The sequence below is a fragment of the Capra hircus genome, chromosome 5 (genome assembly GCF_001704415.2).
Source record: "Capra hircus breed San Clemente chromosome 5, ASM170441v1, whole genome shotgun sequence".
Taxonomy (NCBI): domain Eukaryota; kingdom Metazoa; phylum Chordata; class Mammalia; order Artiodactyla; family Bovidae; genus Capra; species Capra hircus.
The window spans coordinates 57084560-57100475 of NC_030812.1; the positions used below are offsets into that span (position 1 = coordinate 57084560).

At 40.5% G+C, this 15916-nt stretch overlaps 1 protein-coding gene and 1 pseudogene across 2 annotated transcripts; one reads left to right on the forward strand and one right to left on the reverse strand.

Moving 5' to 3' along the window:
- Positions 9286-10259, forward strand: LOC102171492 (annotated as a pseudogene). The gene has a single exon (XR_001918075.1). The product of XR_001918075.1 is annotated as a 60S ribosomal protein L5 pseudogene (transcript).
- Positions 12786-13826, reverse strand: LOC102181004 (olfactory receptor 6C4). Its single transcript, XM_005680403.1, has one exon. The coding sequence runs from the start codon at positions 13802-13804 to the stop codon at positions 12875-12877; it is 930 nt and encodes a 309-aa protein (XP_005680460.1). The 5' UTR covers positions 13805-13826; the 3' UTR covers positions 12786-12874.

Below are 15916 nucleotides of genomic sequence, written 5' to 3' on the forward strand. Positions count from 1 at the left end.
TTTAAAGTTTGCGTTTCTTTGTTAATTTTCTGTTTAGTTCATCTGTCCATAGGTGTGAGTGGGGTTTTAAAGTCTCCCACTATTATTGTGTTATTGTTAATTTCCCCTTTCATACTTGTTAGCATTTGTCTTACATATTGTGGTGCTCTTATGTTGGGTGCATATATATTTATAATTGTTATATCTTTTTCTTGGATTGATACTTTGGTCATTATGTAGTGGCCTTCTTTGTCTCTTTTCACAGCCTTTGTTTCAAAGTCTATTTTATTGGATATGAGTATTGTTACTCCTGCTTTCTTTTGGTCTCTATTTGTGTGGAATATCTTTTTCCAGCCCTTCACTTTCAGTCTGTATGTGTCCCTTGTTTTGAGGTGGGTCTCTTGTAGGCAGCATATATAGGGATCTTGTTTTTGCATCCATTCAGCCAGTATTTGCCTTTTGGTTGGGGCACTCAACCCATTTACGTTTAAGGTAATTATTGATAAGTATGATCCCATTACCATTTACTTTATTGTTTTGGGTTCACGTTTATATGCCCTTTTTATGTTTCCTGTCTAGAGAATATCCTTTAGCATTTGTTGGAGAGCTGGTTTGGTGGTGCTGAATTCTCTCAGCTTTTGCTTGTCTGTAAAGCTTTTGATTTCTCCTTCGTATTTGAATGAGATCCTTGCTAGGTACAGTAATCTGGGCCATAGGTTATTTTCGTTCATCACTTTAAGTATGTCTTGCCATTCCCTCCTGGCCTGAAGAGTTTCTATTGAAAGATCAGCTGTTATCCTTATGGCAATCCCCTTGTGTGTTATTTGTTGTTTTTCCCTTGCTGCTTTTAATATTTGTTCTTTGTGTTTAATCTTTGTTAATTTGATTAATATGTGTCTTGGGGTGTTTCGCCTTGGGTTTATCCTATTTGGAACTCTCTGTGTTCCTTGGACTTGGGTGATTATTTCCTTCCCCATTTTAGGGAAGTTTTTAACTATTATCTCCTCAAGTATTTTCTCATGGTCTTTCTTTTTTCTTCTCCTTCTTCTGGGACTCCTATAATTTGAATGTTGGAGCGTTTCATATTGCCCTGGAGGTCTCTGAGATTGTCCTCATTTCTTTTAATTCGTTTTTCTTTTTTCCTCTCTGATTAATTTATTTCTACCATTCTATCTTCTATTTCACTAATCCTATCTTCTGCCTCTGTTATTCTACTATTTGTTGCCTCCAGAGTGTTTCTGATCTCATTTATTGCATTATTCATTATATATTGACTCTTTTTTATTTCTTCTAGGTCCTTGTTACACCTTTCTTGCATCTTCTCAATCCTTGTCTCCAGGCTATTCATCTGTGATTCCATTTTGATTTCAAGATTTTGGATCATTTTCACTATCATTATTCGGAATTCTTTCTCAGGTAGATTCCTTATCTTTTCCTCTTTTGTTTGGTTTGGTGGGCATTTCTCCTGTTCCTTTACCTGCTGGGTATTCCTCTGTCTCTTCCTCTTGGTTATATTGCTGCGTTTGGTGTGGCCTTTCTATATTCTGGGAATTTGTGGAGTTCTCTTCATTATGGAGTTTCCTTACTGTGGGCAGGGTTGTATCAGTGGCTTGTCAAGTTTTCTTGGTTAGGGAGGCTTGTGTTGGAGTTCTGGTGGGTGGAGCTGGATTTCTTCTATCTGGAGTTCAATGAAGTGACCAGTAATGAGTTATGAGATGTCAATGGTTTTGGAGTAACTTTGAGCTGCCTGTATATTGAAGCTCAGGGGTGTGCTCCTGTGTTGCTGGAGAATTTGCGTGGTATCTCTTGCTCTGGAACTTATTGGCCCTTGGGTTGTGCTTGGTTTCAGTGTAGGTATGGAGGCATTTGATGAGCTCCTATTGCTTAATGTTCCCTGGATTCAGGAGTTCTCTGATGTTCTCAGGATTTGGACTTAAGCCCCCTGCTTCTGGTTTTCAGTTTTATTTTTACAGTAGCCTCAAGACTTCTCCATCTATATAGCACTGATGATAAACATCTAGGTTAAAGATGAAAAGTTTCTCCACATTGAGGGACACCCAGAGAGGTTCACTGAGTTACATGGAGAAGAGAAAAGGGAGGGGGTAGTTAGAGGTGACTGGAATGAGATGAGGTGGGATCAAAAGAGGAGAGGGCAAGCTAGTCGGTAGTCACTTCCTTATGTGCACTCCTCAGTCTGGACCACTCAGAGGTGTTCACGGAGTTATACAGGGAAGAGGAGAGGGAGGAAGTAGACAGAGGTGGCCAGGAGGATAAAAGAGGGAAATGAAAAGGAGAGAGACAGATCCAGCCAGTAACCAGTTCCCTGAGTGTTCTCCACCATCTGGAACACACAGAGATTCACACAGTTGGGTAGAGAAGAGAAGGGCGAGGGAAGAGACAGAGGCCACCTGTTGGAGAAAAAGCAGAGTCCAAAGGAGAAGAGAGTGGTCAAGCCAGTAATTTCGCTCTCAGGTAAAATTGGGTACTGAAGATTGGGTTTTTAAAAGTACAAAATTGACAACAAATACCAAAAAGCAAAGATTAAAAATCTAGAGTAGAGGTTGAATTTTCAAAAATGCAATATTAAAGAAAAGAAGAAGAAGAAGGAGAAGTAAGAAAAAAAAACCAAAGCCACAAGAATTATTTAAAGAAAAAAACAACCACAAAAAGAGTATATATGGCGTTTGCTTTAAAAATGGAGTCTTTTTTTTTTGAAAGGTAATAGTAGGTTATAAAAATAAAAATTAAAGGAGAAATAGAGGACTTAAAAATTTAAGAAGGTTAAAAAAAAAGAAGAGGAAAAAGAAAAGAAAAAACAATCACACACACACAAAAGAATGATCATAAAAATAGTAAAGATATATCTGGCCCTTTCTCTGGTGTTGTGGGCAGTGTGGGGTCACTTCCAAGGTGGTTCCCTCTGTTTAACTTCTTCTGTTTGCTGGTCTCCTCAGTGTCTGATTTCCACCCTGTCACGGGGGGGGGGTGGGGTGGTGGTGGTGGTGGTGGTGGACACTTTTTTTTTTTAGGCTCACTTGTTCAGTGGCGCTGTGGGGAGGGAGGGATGCTGCAAACAAGTAACACTGCTGTGTGCATGCAGTGTCTCAGCCCCACTGGGCTTGCCCCTGCTTGCGGCGCACACCACTCAGGCTCTACGTTGCTCCACCGGGAACTGTCTCAGGCCGGCCCTAGGCTGCATGCACCTCCGGTCTAAGCCGCTCAGGCTTGGCACTCAGGTAGCTCTCAGAGGCGCAGATTCGGCTGGGCCTGCGTTTTGTGCCCTTCCCAGGTCTGAGTAGCTCAGGTGTTTGGTGAGCACAGCCGCTGCAACTTATCGCCTTTCCTGTCTCTGCTGCTCAGTTTTCTGGGTGTATCGCTGGGGTCCCTTCTCTGGTGGCTGATGACTGTCCAGAACTCCCAGAAGTCTTATTTAGCAAAGAAGCCTGCTTGCATTTTGGTAGGTAATGTCTCTCTTGGGCTGCGATTGCCCCCTTCCAGCCCTTACGGCTCTGGCTGCCTGTCACCAGAGGGGGATGGTCTGCACCCATCCTATTTCTGTTCCGTCCTTTGTTCTGTGCATGGTCCTGGCAGTGTCTTATGTTTGAGCTTTTCGTGTGGTAGCTATCCCACAGTCTGGTTTGCTAGCCCAAGTTAGTTTGCTCTGGTTATGCACGGGGTGTTCTGGCCTGAATCTTACAAAGCACTGCAGCCCGTGCCTCCCACGCCTCCCTGCCTAGCCCCCACTTGCTAGTGGCAGATGCAGGCATCTGCGCTGTGTCTCCACTGGGGGAGTTACTGTTGGGCTTGTAATCTGTTGGTTTTAATTATCTATTTATTTTTCCTTCCTGTTATGTTGCCCTCTGTGCTTCCAAGGCTCGCCACAGACTCAGCAGTGAGAGTGTTTCCTGGTGTTTGGAAACCTCTCTTCTTAAGATTCCCTTCCTGTGACGGAGCTCCCTCCCTACCTACTTTGTCTCCTTTTTTGTCTTTTATATTTTTTTCTACCTGTTTTTGAAGACAATGATCTGCTTTTCTGGGTGCCTGATGTCCTCTGCCAGCATTCAGAAGTTGTTTTGTGGAATTTACTCAGCATTGAAATGGTCTCTTGATGAACTTGTGAGGGAGAAAGTGGTCTCCCCGTCCTATTCCTCCGCCATCTTATGACCGCCCCCCAACTGATGCTTTTGAACTGTGGTGTTGGAGAAGACTCTTGAGAGTCCCTTGGACTGCAAGGACATCCAACCAGTCCATTCTGAAGGAGATCAGCCCTGGGATTTCTTTGGAGGGAATGATGCTGAAGCTGAAACTCCAGTACTTTGGCCACCTCATGCAAAGAGTTGACTCATTGGAAAAGACGCTGATGCTGGGAGGGATTGGGGGCAGGAGGAGAAGGGGACAACAGAGGATGAGATGGCTGGATGGCATCACTGACTCGATGGGTGTGAGTCTGGGTGAACTCCGGGAGTTGGTGATGGACAGGGAGGCCTGGCTTGCTGCGATTCATGGGGTTGCAAGAGTTGGACACGACTGAGCGACTGAACTGAACTGAATGAGATGAGTGCATAACCTGAGTGTATGACCTATCAAGTGGTTGATGCATATAATAAACAAATATAAATGAAGGCAAAAGTGCTCAAGAAGATCATCCAAATAATTTTACAGACTGCTCTCCAATCAAGTAAGTTAGTCTTTTTTTCCTTTCTTTGGTAGAGGGAGGTATTTATCATTTATTCATTGTGATAAATGAAGTTCAGGCATTTCCTTTGCAATACAAGGTAGGAAATATTCAGTTTCAGCGAAAAGTGAAAGGGAAAGTCCCTCAGATGTGTCCGATTCTTTGTGATCCCATGGACTGTACAGTTCATGAGATTCTCCACGCCAGAATACTGGAGTCGGTAATCTTTTCTTTCTCCAGGGGATCTTCCCAACCCAAGGATGGAACCCAGGTCCCCCTCATTGTAGGTGGATTCTTCACTAGCTGAGCCACAAGGGAAGCCCCCCAGTTCAAAAGAAACATATTACCAAAATAGCACTTTTTCTCCACTCCATTTCATAAATTACATTCAAGCAACAACTGCTTTAGAATACAAATAGATATGAATGACATTTTGCATTTTGATTAAAATGTCTTAGTTTTGAACACATTTCTGAAACTTTGATCAGTTCAGCTCAGTTCAGTCGCTCAGTCATGTCCGACTCTTTGTGACCCCATGAATTGCAGCACGCCAAGCCTCCCTGTCCATCACCAACTCCCGGAGTTAACTCAAACTCATGTCCATCGAGTCGGTGATGTCATCCAGCCATCTCATCCTCTGTCGTCCCCTTCTCCTCCTGCCCCCAAATCCCTCCCAGCATCAGCGTCTTTTCTAATGAGTCAACTCTTTGCATGAGGTGGCCGAAGTACTGGAGTTTCAGCTTCAGCATCATTCCTTCCAAAGAACACCCAGGGCTGATCTCCTTCAGAATGGACTGGTTGGATGTCCTTGCAGTCCAAGGGACTCTCAAGAGTCTTCTCCAACACCACAGTTCAAAAGCATCAATTCTTCGGCACTCAGCCTTCTTCACAGTCCAACTCTCACACCCATACATGACTACTGGAAAAACCATAGCCTTGACTAGACAGACCTTTGTTGGCAAAGTAATGTCTCTGCTTTTCAATATGCTGTCTAGGTTGGTCATAACTTTTCTTCCAAGGAGTAAACATTTTTTAATTTCATGGCTGCAGTCACCATCTGCAGTGATTTTGGAGCCCAGAAAAATAAAGGCTGACACTGTTTCCCCATCTATTTCCCATGAAGTGATGAGACCAGATGCCATGATCTTCGTTTTCTGAATGTTGAGCTTTAAGCCAACTTTTTCACTCTTCTCTTTCACTTTCATCAAGAGGCTTTTTAGCTCCTCTTCACTTTCTGCCATAAGGGTGGTGTCATCTGCATATCTGAGGTTATTGATATTTCTCCTGGCAATCTTGATTCCAGCTTGTGCTTCTTCCAGCCCAGCATTTCTCATGATGTACTCTGTATATAAGTTAAATAAGCAGGGTGACAATATACAGCCTTGACGTACTCCTTGTCCTATTTGGAACCAGTCTGTTGTTCCAATTCCAGTTCTAACCGTTGCTTCCTGACCTGCATATAGGTTTCTCAAGATAGTAGCATCTAAATTTTTTTGTAGGACCAAAGTACTATTTATTTATTTGTCTGTGCTGGATCTTAGTTTATGGCACATGGAATCTTTGATCTTTAGTTGAGGCATGGAGGATCTAGTTCCCTGATCAGGATTTGAACCTGAGACCTCTGCATTGGGAAAACAGAGTCTTAGCCACTGAACCACCAGGAAACTTCCAAAGTGCTATTTTTAAGTCTTACTCATAAGACTCTTTTCTCATTTCTTTCCTTTCATTTCATAATTACCAGAGTACATGAAAGTAAAATTTATATTCTTAATAAAGTAAGAGACTGTTGTATGATTAATATTTTTGTTTACTGTCTTCACCATTTATTTTAGTTTAACTACTACCTTCTCACTTGCTTAATGACACGAGCATTTGACTATGTCTTTTAAAAGGGTCTTCAAATTTGTCTTTTGTGTGGCAAGGCTTCTGTGGTGTTCTTTTATTTTATGATCACATTTAAGTGTCTGATTTCTTAAGATGTATTTGCTTTTCTGTCTTGTTTCAGGGCTTCTCCAATGGCTCAGTGGGTAAAGAATCTGCCTACAATGCAGGAGACGCAGGAGACTTGGGTTCGATCCCTGGCTTGGGAAGATCCCCTGGAGAAGGAAATGGCAACCCAATCCAGTATTCTTGCCTGAAAAATCCCATGGACAGTGGAGCCTGGCAGGCTGCAGTTCATAGGGTCACATAGTTGGATATGAGTGACCCGACTCAGCACATCTTGTTTCAGCATTCTTGGAGATATCCATCTTTCTCTAGTGTAGGAAATATACTATTATTTCCTTCTGTTAATCTTCTCTATACCTGCAACATTTATTATCTAGATTTTGGCATCTGCATTTGCTTTTTGTGCTCATCTATCTACCTATCTATTGTTTTCCATTATCAACTTAATGTCTTGTTTTCTACTGCTTTCAGTTCAGTTAAGTTCAGTCACTCAGTCGTGTCCGACTCTTTGCCAACACATGGACTGCAGCATGCCAGGCTTCTCTGTCTATCACCAATTCCTGGTGCTTTCTCAAACTTATGTCCATCGAGTCGGTGATGCCATCCAAACATCTCATCCTCTGTCAACCCCTTCTCTTTTCACCTTCAATCTTATCAGGGTCTTTTCAGAAGAGTCAGTTCTTTGCATCAGGTGGCCAAAGTTTTGGAGTTTCAGCTTCAGCATCAGTCCTTCCAATGAATATTCAGGACTGATTTCCTTTAGGATTGACTGGTTTGATCTGATTTTCTAGCTCATTATTTTTGTTTTAGTTCTTTCTTTCCTGGTATTAGTCTCATCTTTATTTCATTTATGTTTCTCAGCAGTATTTTTTACCTAGTTATGTTTATAATGTTTTATCCTTCATTTAATCAGTATCATTCCTATCCTTTTGAGGAACTTATACTTATTTTCCAAACAGAAAAAGGAGTACTTCAAGGCTGTATATTGTCACCCTGCTTATTTAACTTCTAAGCAGAGTACATCATGAGAAATGCTGGGCTGGAAGAAGCACAAGCTGGAATCAAGATTGTCGGGAGAAATATCAATATGCTCAGATATGCAGATGACACCACCCTTATGGCAGAAAGTGAAGAGGAACTAAAAAACCTCTTGATGAGAGTGAAAGAGGAGAGTGAAAAAGTTGGCTTAAAGTTCAACATTCAGAAAACGAAGATCATGGCATCTGGTCCCATCACTTCATGGGAAATAGATGGGGAAACAGTGGAAACAGTGTCAGACTTTATTTTTTTGGGCTCCCAAATCACTGCAGTTGGTGACTGCAGCCATGAAATTAAAAGATGCTTACTCCTTGGAAAGAAAGTTATGACCAACCTAGATAGTATATTGAAAAGCAGAGACATTACTTTGCCAACAAAGGTCCATCTAGTCAAGGCTGTGGTTTTTCCAGTGGTCATGTATGGATGTGAGAGTTGAACTGTGAAGAAAGCTGAGTGCTGAAGAATTGATGGTTTTGAACTGTGGTGTTGGAGAAGACTCTTGAGAGTCTCTTGGACTGCAAGGAGATCCAGCCAGTCCATTCTAAAGGAGATCAGCCCTGGGTGTTCTTTGGAAAGAATGATGCTGAAGCTGAAACTCCAGTACTTTGGTCACCTCATGCAAAGAGTTGACTCATTGGAAAAGACTCTGATGCTGGAAGGGATTGGGGGCAGGGGGAGAAGGGGATGACAGAGGATGAGATGGCTGGGTGGCATCACTGACTCGATGGACATGAGTCTGCGTGACTTCTGGGAGATGGTGATGGACAGGGAAGTCTGGCATGCTGCAATTCATGGGGTTGCAAAAAGTTGGACATGACTGAACGACTGAACTGAACTGAACTGATACTAATTTTAATCTCTTGATGCTTTTGTTCTCTGGATCATATATTGTCTTTTGTGTAATCTTGTCCCCAGTCCTTACTGTACCCCACAGTGGATGCATTCTTCAGATGGGTAGTTCTTTTGGCTTCTGAACTCATGCCCTCTGCATAGCTTCTGCTATCCTGTCCAATTATGTGTGTGGGCTGAAGCTTAAGCCCTGGTCTGTGAACTTCTGGATGAATTTAAAGAAATGACAAAGGTGATCCTCAGGTCAGAATGTCCAAGTCATTATAGAACAGTTCTTACCTTACTTGGCTTCTTAAAAAGTTCTTTAAAATTTTTTTAAATTTTATTTTAAACTCTTTGCAAGAAACAGCATTCAGAAAAGACCATCTGTTTAGATTTGTAATTCATATGTCCAAACCTTGGGGATTTTGGGGAGAGGATAGAGGAATGAACGCCCAGTGTTTTTATTATCTCCTTACCCTAGCATTTCTTTGATATTATCTTGAGAATACTAGGTAGGTAAAGCTGTTTCTTTTGATTCCTGTCTACAGTGGTGACAGGAGAGATAAAGCCTACCAACCTACACATTTAGACATTGAACATTTCAAAGATTCTGCTGCAGGATCAGTAAATTCATTCCTTTGTTTTATGACTTGAGTTACATACCCAGTAACTATTGACATAAAGCTAGCAAGATGAACAGTTTCAGGAGAGCATGACTTGTCTTTTTATTTTTCTCTCTTTTTTAAACAAGTACATTTAAAATGTGTCTTTTCCCCCCGGAGCCGAGCTGGTTCTGCAGCTCCGTGGCAAGCTGCGGAGTTGGGTTTCTGTTCCGCAGGATGGGGTTTGTTAAAGTTGTCAAGAACAAGGCCTACTTCAAGAGATACCAAGTGAAATTCAGAAGAAGGCGAGAGGGCAAAACTGACTACTATGCTCGGAAACAATTGGTAATCCAAGATAAAAATAAGTACAACACACCTAAATACAGAATGATAGTTTGTGTAACGAACAGAGATATCATTTGTCAGATTGCTTATGCCCGTATAGAAGGAGATATGATAGTTTGTGCAGCTTATGCTCCCAAAATACGGTGTGAAGGTTGGCCTGACAAATTATGCTGCCGCATATTGTACTGGCCTGCTGCTGGCCCGCAGGCTTCTTAATAGGTTTGGTATGGACAAAATTTATGAAGGCCAAGTCGAGGTGACTCGTGATGAATACAATGTGGAAAGCATTGATGGTCAACCTGGTGCCTTCACCTGTTACTTGGATGCAGGACTTGCCAGAACTACTACTGGGAATAAAGTTTTTGGGGCCCTAAAGGGAGCTGTCGATGGAGGCTTGTCTATCCCTCATAGTACCAAACGGTTCCCTGGTTATGATTCAGAAAGCAAAGAATTCAGTGCTGAGGTACACCAAAAGCACATCATGGGGCAAAACGTGGCAGATTACATGCGTTACCTGATTGAAGAAGATGAAGATGCTTACAAGAAACAGTTCTCTCAGTACATAAAGAACAACGTAACTCCAGACATGATGGAGGAGATGTATAAGAAAGCTCATGCTGCAATACGAGAGAATCCAGTGTATGAGAAGAAGCCTAAGAAAGAAGTTAAAAAGAAGAGGTGGAACCGTCCCAAAATGTCACTTGCCCAGAAGAAAGATCGGGTAGCTCAGAAGAAGGCAAGCTTCCTTAGAGCTCAGGAACGAGCTGCTGAGAGTTAAACCAAACCACAATTTTCTATCAAGATTTTTCAGATAATACAATAATAAACTTATTGAACAAGCAGAAAAAAAATGTGATACATTTCTTCCAAAATTCATTTCTAAGTGTTTAGATTATGAAGACTGGGTGAAGCCCTGGCTAGAGTCCTTGTACTTTGATTTATACAAAGTACTCTTCTTCTTCATCTCATTTATACTCAGAGATATCCAGGTCACATGGGGTTGATGGTAGCCTAGTCCTAACAATCTGCTGCCAAGTGTTCTGCCTTGCTTTATCAAATGTGTGACTAATCTAGCTATCCAAGGATGCAATAATCTAGCTATGCAAGGATGCATATATCTTATGCAAATGGACATAAGAGGAATAGAAATAAACTGGTCTTGTTGCACAGGGATTTCAAATCGAATGACTAGCCTTTTTACAGTCCTGCTTATGTTAAACCAATCAATTTAATGCTTATTCTTACTAGTTAAGCCTGAGTTTCTTGAAAAAAAGACTTCGATTATATTGACATCCATATTGTTATAATGGATGTCATTTCTTAAACATAACAAATAATGACTTAGACATTTTATGCCTATTATTTTATTTAATTCTCAAAACTACCCTATAAGATAGACACTATATTATCCACATTTTAGAGTTGAGAAAAATAAACTTTAGGCAGGTTAAAAACTGTTTCAAGGAGACTTGGGTAGAAGGTTGAAAATCTGGGATTTGAACTAAAGCCTGTATTTTCAACCACAATATGGCATTGTCTTCCATTTCACCACGGGCTTTGGTAGAAATGTGGATATGGGGGAAGTTAATGATTCAGGTGTGATCATTTGAGAACATTTCTCTGTTAATTAATAATTCAGTAAATTTGGAATAAATTAAAAGGCATCATTAATCCCTAGCTTGGACTTCCCTGTAGCTCAAACAATAAAGAATCTGCCTGTGATGCAGGAGTCCAGGGTTCGATCCCTGGGCTGGGAATTTCCTCTGGAGAAGGGAATGGCAATCCACTCCAGTATTTTTGCTTGGAGAGCTTCAAGGACAGAGAAGCCTGGCAGGCTACAGTCAGTGGGGTTGCAATGAGTCAGACATGACTGAGCAACTAACACAATCCTTAGCTTAGCCATCAAGGAAACCCAGATATTCAAAATAGCCATGGCTTACAAAAAAGGTCATTTATTAAAAATATTATACACTCTTCACTCTCTTCTGTGGTTTTGGAAATTTTCTCTCATGATCAGGCTGGTACAGTTTTTTCCTTAAGTGACTAAGAAGCATCATTCCACTCAATATTATTACCACATATAAAACATGTGAATACATCAGATGATGCACAGTTTGCATCTCAATCAGCATTCTGCAATGAATTAGGGTGTTACTAAACTATGTATAAATAATCAGCTTTCCAAAATGTCCTACGTTCCATTGATGTTGAGTTTGTACCATCACCTCTTCAAATTCAGTTTGTTGTTACCTAAAATCCATGTGTGGAATTCTTGGTAGGGTAATCTGTTTCCAGTTGATTGTGAAGATTCATAATTTGGAACATTTTACATATAAAACTGTGTGATACTTTATATTTTTTTCACTTTATAAAACAGGTATCCATGGGTTATGTAAAAAAAGCAAAAATTTGGGGACATGTTGAAAGAATAAAGCCACATCACAAAATTTGTCCTTTATAATACCTAACAAAAGTAAACAAAAAGATGAAAATTAAATTGTGATTGAAAAAATTTTTTCAAAGACTACCAAAGAGAGAAAGAGAGACAGAGTGGGTAACTCAGTCATTAACTTAGAAAGATGCCAGCTATGAACAGCAACAACAGGTAAGAGGATGTAAACCTTGCCTCTAGAACTCTAACTACAACTTTTAGAAAATGAATGTGTAAGTTCACAAAATCTTGAGGGTTTTTCCCTCATTTGGAGAAAAGTGGGCCTAATTTACGGGAGGATGGTAGTTTCAACGGCTACAGTTGTAAGATAAATGAAAAAGAGAAGGAGAATAAAAAATATTTTCACTTTAATAGAAGCATGGCTCCACAGCTCCGTAATGAACAGTAACGCTAGATTTCTTTAGAAACAATGCTCATAGCATCACTTCCTTTCTTAAAACATCTATTGACTCACAATGTCCAGTTTACTCCAGAAAACAGCTAGTTCTTTCCAGTTGTTCTTTTTGGACTTTCTCATTCATCCTTCTCTTACCATATTCTTTTATTTTTTATAAACTTATGACTTAGGGCTTCCCAGATAGAGCTAGTGGTAAGGAACCCGTATTCTAATGCAGGAGACATAAGAGATGCTGGTTCAATTCCTGAGTGGGGAAGACCCCCTGGAGGAGGGCATGGCAACCCACTCCAGTATTCTTGCCTGGAGAATCCCACAGAAAGAGGAGCCTGGCAAGCTACAGTCCATAGTGTCAAAAAGAGTCAGACATGATTGAAGCAACTTGGCACACACGCACGCGCTCAAGCTTATGACTTATAAGCAAACTGCAAACTTGACAATTTACAGTTTATATACATTTCTATCACATTACACCATAGATTCCCTGAAATTAGGACATATGCCGTTCATATTTTATCCTTAAATGCCAGGTCAGCATTTGAATTATAGTAGACACTCAATGCGTATTTACTAAATGAAGTATATCTTTCCTTGAAGTGTATTTTGTTTTGTTAAGGCTTTATAATCTTTTTGATGGTGTCCTTGAAGGCTTGTTTCACTTGCTGATTTCTTAGAGTGTAAATGAAGGGATTTAACAAGGGAGTAATTGAAGTAATGAGCACGGCTATTCCTTTGTTGAAAGCACCTTCTTCTTTTGCAGAAGGATTAATGTACATAAACATGCAGCTGCCATAAGAGAGCGAGATGACAATCATGTGGGAGGAACAAGTGGAAAAAGCCTTTGCCCTTTGCTGAGAAGAAGGAATCCTCAGAATGGTCCTAATAATATATGTATAAGAAAGTGTCACCAGCACCAGAGTAACCACCAAAGTCACAACTGCCAAGGAAATGACCATCAGTTCTAAGAGGCTTGTGTCTGAGCAGGCGAGCTCCAGGAGGGGCCCATAGTCACAGTAATAGTGATTCAGAACATTGGAGGCACAGAAATCCACCTGGCTCATTAAGATGATCGGGGGAAAGATAGCTAGGAATCCCCCTAGCCAGGAGCAGAACACAAGTTGTATGCAGACTCTGCTGTTCATGATGGTCAGGTAGTGCAGGGGTTTGCAGATGGCCACGTAGCGGTCATAGGACATAGAAGCCAGGAGGTAAAACTCTGTTGCCCCAAGAAATATAGCAAAAAAATATTGAATTAAGCATCCAGCAAAGCTGATGGCTTTATTTCCTGTTGTCATGCTGGTCAGAAATCTGGGAATAAAAATGGATGTGAAGGAAACTTCTAAGAAGGAGAAATTCCGGAGGAAAAAATACATGGGGGTCTGGAGGTGAGAATCCACTAGAGTGAGAATGATGATAGTCAGATTTCCTAGGACACTTAGCATGTAGGTGAGAAACAGAAAGATGAATATCACTGCCTGGACCTCAGGTTGATTTGTGAGGCCCAGCAAAATAAACTCAGTAAATGTGGTTCGGTTTTTCATTGTTGACCTTCGGTAGATCTAAAGGGAATAGGTGAAAATGATGAAAACTAAAGTTTCTTGGGGCTGGGGAGATAAAACTCTTTGTAATCAACAGAATCAGGTCATATATAACTCTCCATTCAGTTGACCCAAACCAGTGTCCACTGGACTAGAATTGTTCCATGGAAGCCCTCCTGTTACTCATGTAAATGACCTTATTCCTAAAGTCTTTGTAATTCCTCAGGTGGATCTATACCTGCACACATAAGAGAATTCCTACAGAATAATTACTCAATTTTTTTCAGAAGAATAAATTTTTGTACCCATCTTTTCCTTCCAAAATGTTTATAAAGTCTCCATATTGAAGTCACATTTCTCTGACTCTATTAATCTCCTACTTCTGGGCACTTAGTAGAAATATCTCTATCTGAATCTATTTTCTGTGCTTCCCTCTCCCCTCTGGCGCTTTCCCTATACTATTTCCCCTTCCCTGTAATATTCCCCCTCCTTGTACTATTTAATGTTTAGATGGATACCTGCCACAGATCCTCATCTCCATCACTATATAAATCTCTGACTTCCCTTGTTCTAGCAACCAATAGAAATTTCCCCAAGTAGATAATTCTGAAGATCTTGATACATAACTGATATTTCTAGACCCCCCCCCCTTTCCCAGGTGGCACATTTGGTAAAGAATCTGCCTGCTCATTGCAAGATACACAAGAGATACGGGTTTGACTCCTGGTTTGGGAAGATTCCCCTGGAGTAGAAAATGGCAACCCACTCCAGTATTTTTGCCAGAAAATTCCATGGACAGAGGAGCCTGCTGGGCTACAGTTCATGGGGTCACAAAGAGTTGGTCATGACTAAGCATGCACACATCAGTTCTTGTAGGGTGAACTTGTAACAGTGCTTTAGGACTTAAAGACCTTTAGTTCAATATTCTATCATTTTATTTTGACTACATGAACAAGTTTAAGGCATTAATAAATCATATTCATTAGCATTTACTTTTATTTCTCTGCCATTTTCAAAGTCTCCTATACACTGATTTGGACTATATTTCTGAGAATAGAAATCTCGAGAGATCCACAGACAGCATCTCAGAGTAGATTTTGCTCAAAGCCTCAAAGAGTCCTCAGTGGCAAACTAAGGATGATAAATTTATCAAGCTTCAGATTTTCTTGGCATACAGAACCCAGGAAGAGGAACATTCATGTTTCTGACAATGAGTCCTTGTACATAAATTGGTAATCCCCAAGGAAGGAAATTTTACTGGTGGTATCCTATGTGCCTCTTTAGGTTTTTCTGATTAAGAAGCAGAAACAATGTAAAATGCCACTCTAATTCACACGTGTAAGAGTAAGAAAAATTAGACCTTCACAGTCATTTTTGTCAACCTCCCCATTATTCCATATAGCTTTTGGAGGTATTGACCTGTATCCCGCTACAACCGTGACTTCCTTGTCTGTACTAACCTGTGGTCTTTGGCAAATGCTTCATTTTCATCCAGATTTTCACAGTTGGAGGATTTAATCGATCAATATTTATAGAATAATAACATCATTTACTTTAAAACATTCAGTATTCTCACCCTCATTGATCTGATTGACTGTAGTGGGCTGTTTACCTTGTTGTCCTCAAGAGGTAAATCAAAGGTGAGATGTGCCATGTGAGTCTCTGAGTTGTATAAAATTTAGCATTTTTTAACATTGGCTTCCCATCAGTTATTTTTTAAATGGAAGTACCCAAGTTTTTAGAGCTTAACTGGGAAGGAAGTGTATTGCTTCCATTCTTTGAATCTGGATCAGAATCAAATCACAGTTTCTGAGACATAGAGTCCTTCACATGTATAATAAAAAAAGAGCAAATAAGCACCCCCTTCTCCTGGCAATAATAGAATTAAAAAAGAAGATTTTAATAAGCTGAAAATGTTTCTTTTCTAAGAAAGATTATTGCAGAGTCCTTAGAAGGCAGGATATGGGTGGGCTTCTTTGCAGTTTCTATGTTCATTAGAGTGACATAGACTTTATTTGCTCTTTTTAGAGCAGGCACACGGGGATCAATTTCTTAAAGAAGTTAAAGATGCCCTGTGGACCCAAGTATAAAGGTGCAAATAAACCTCAGTTGAGA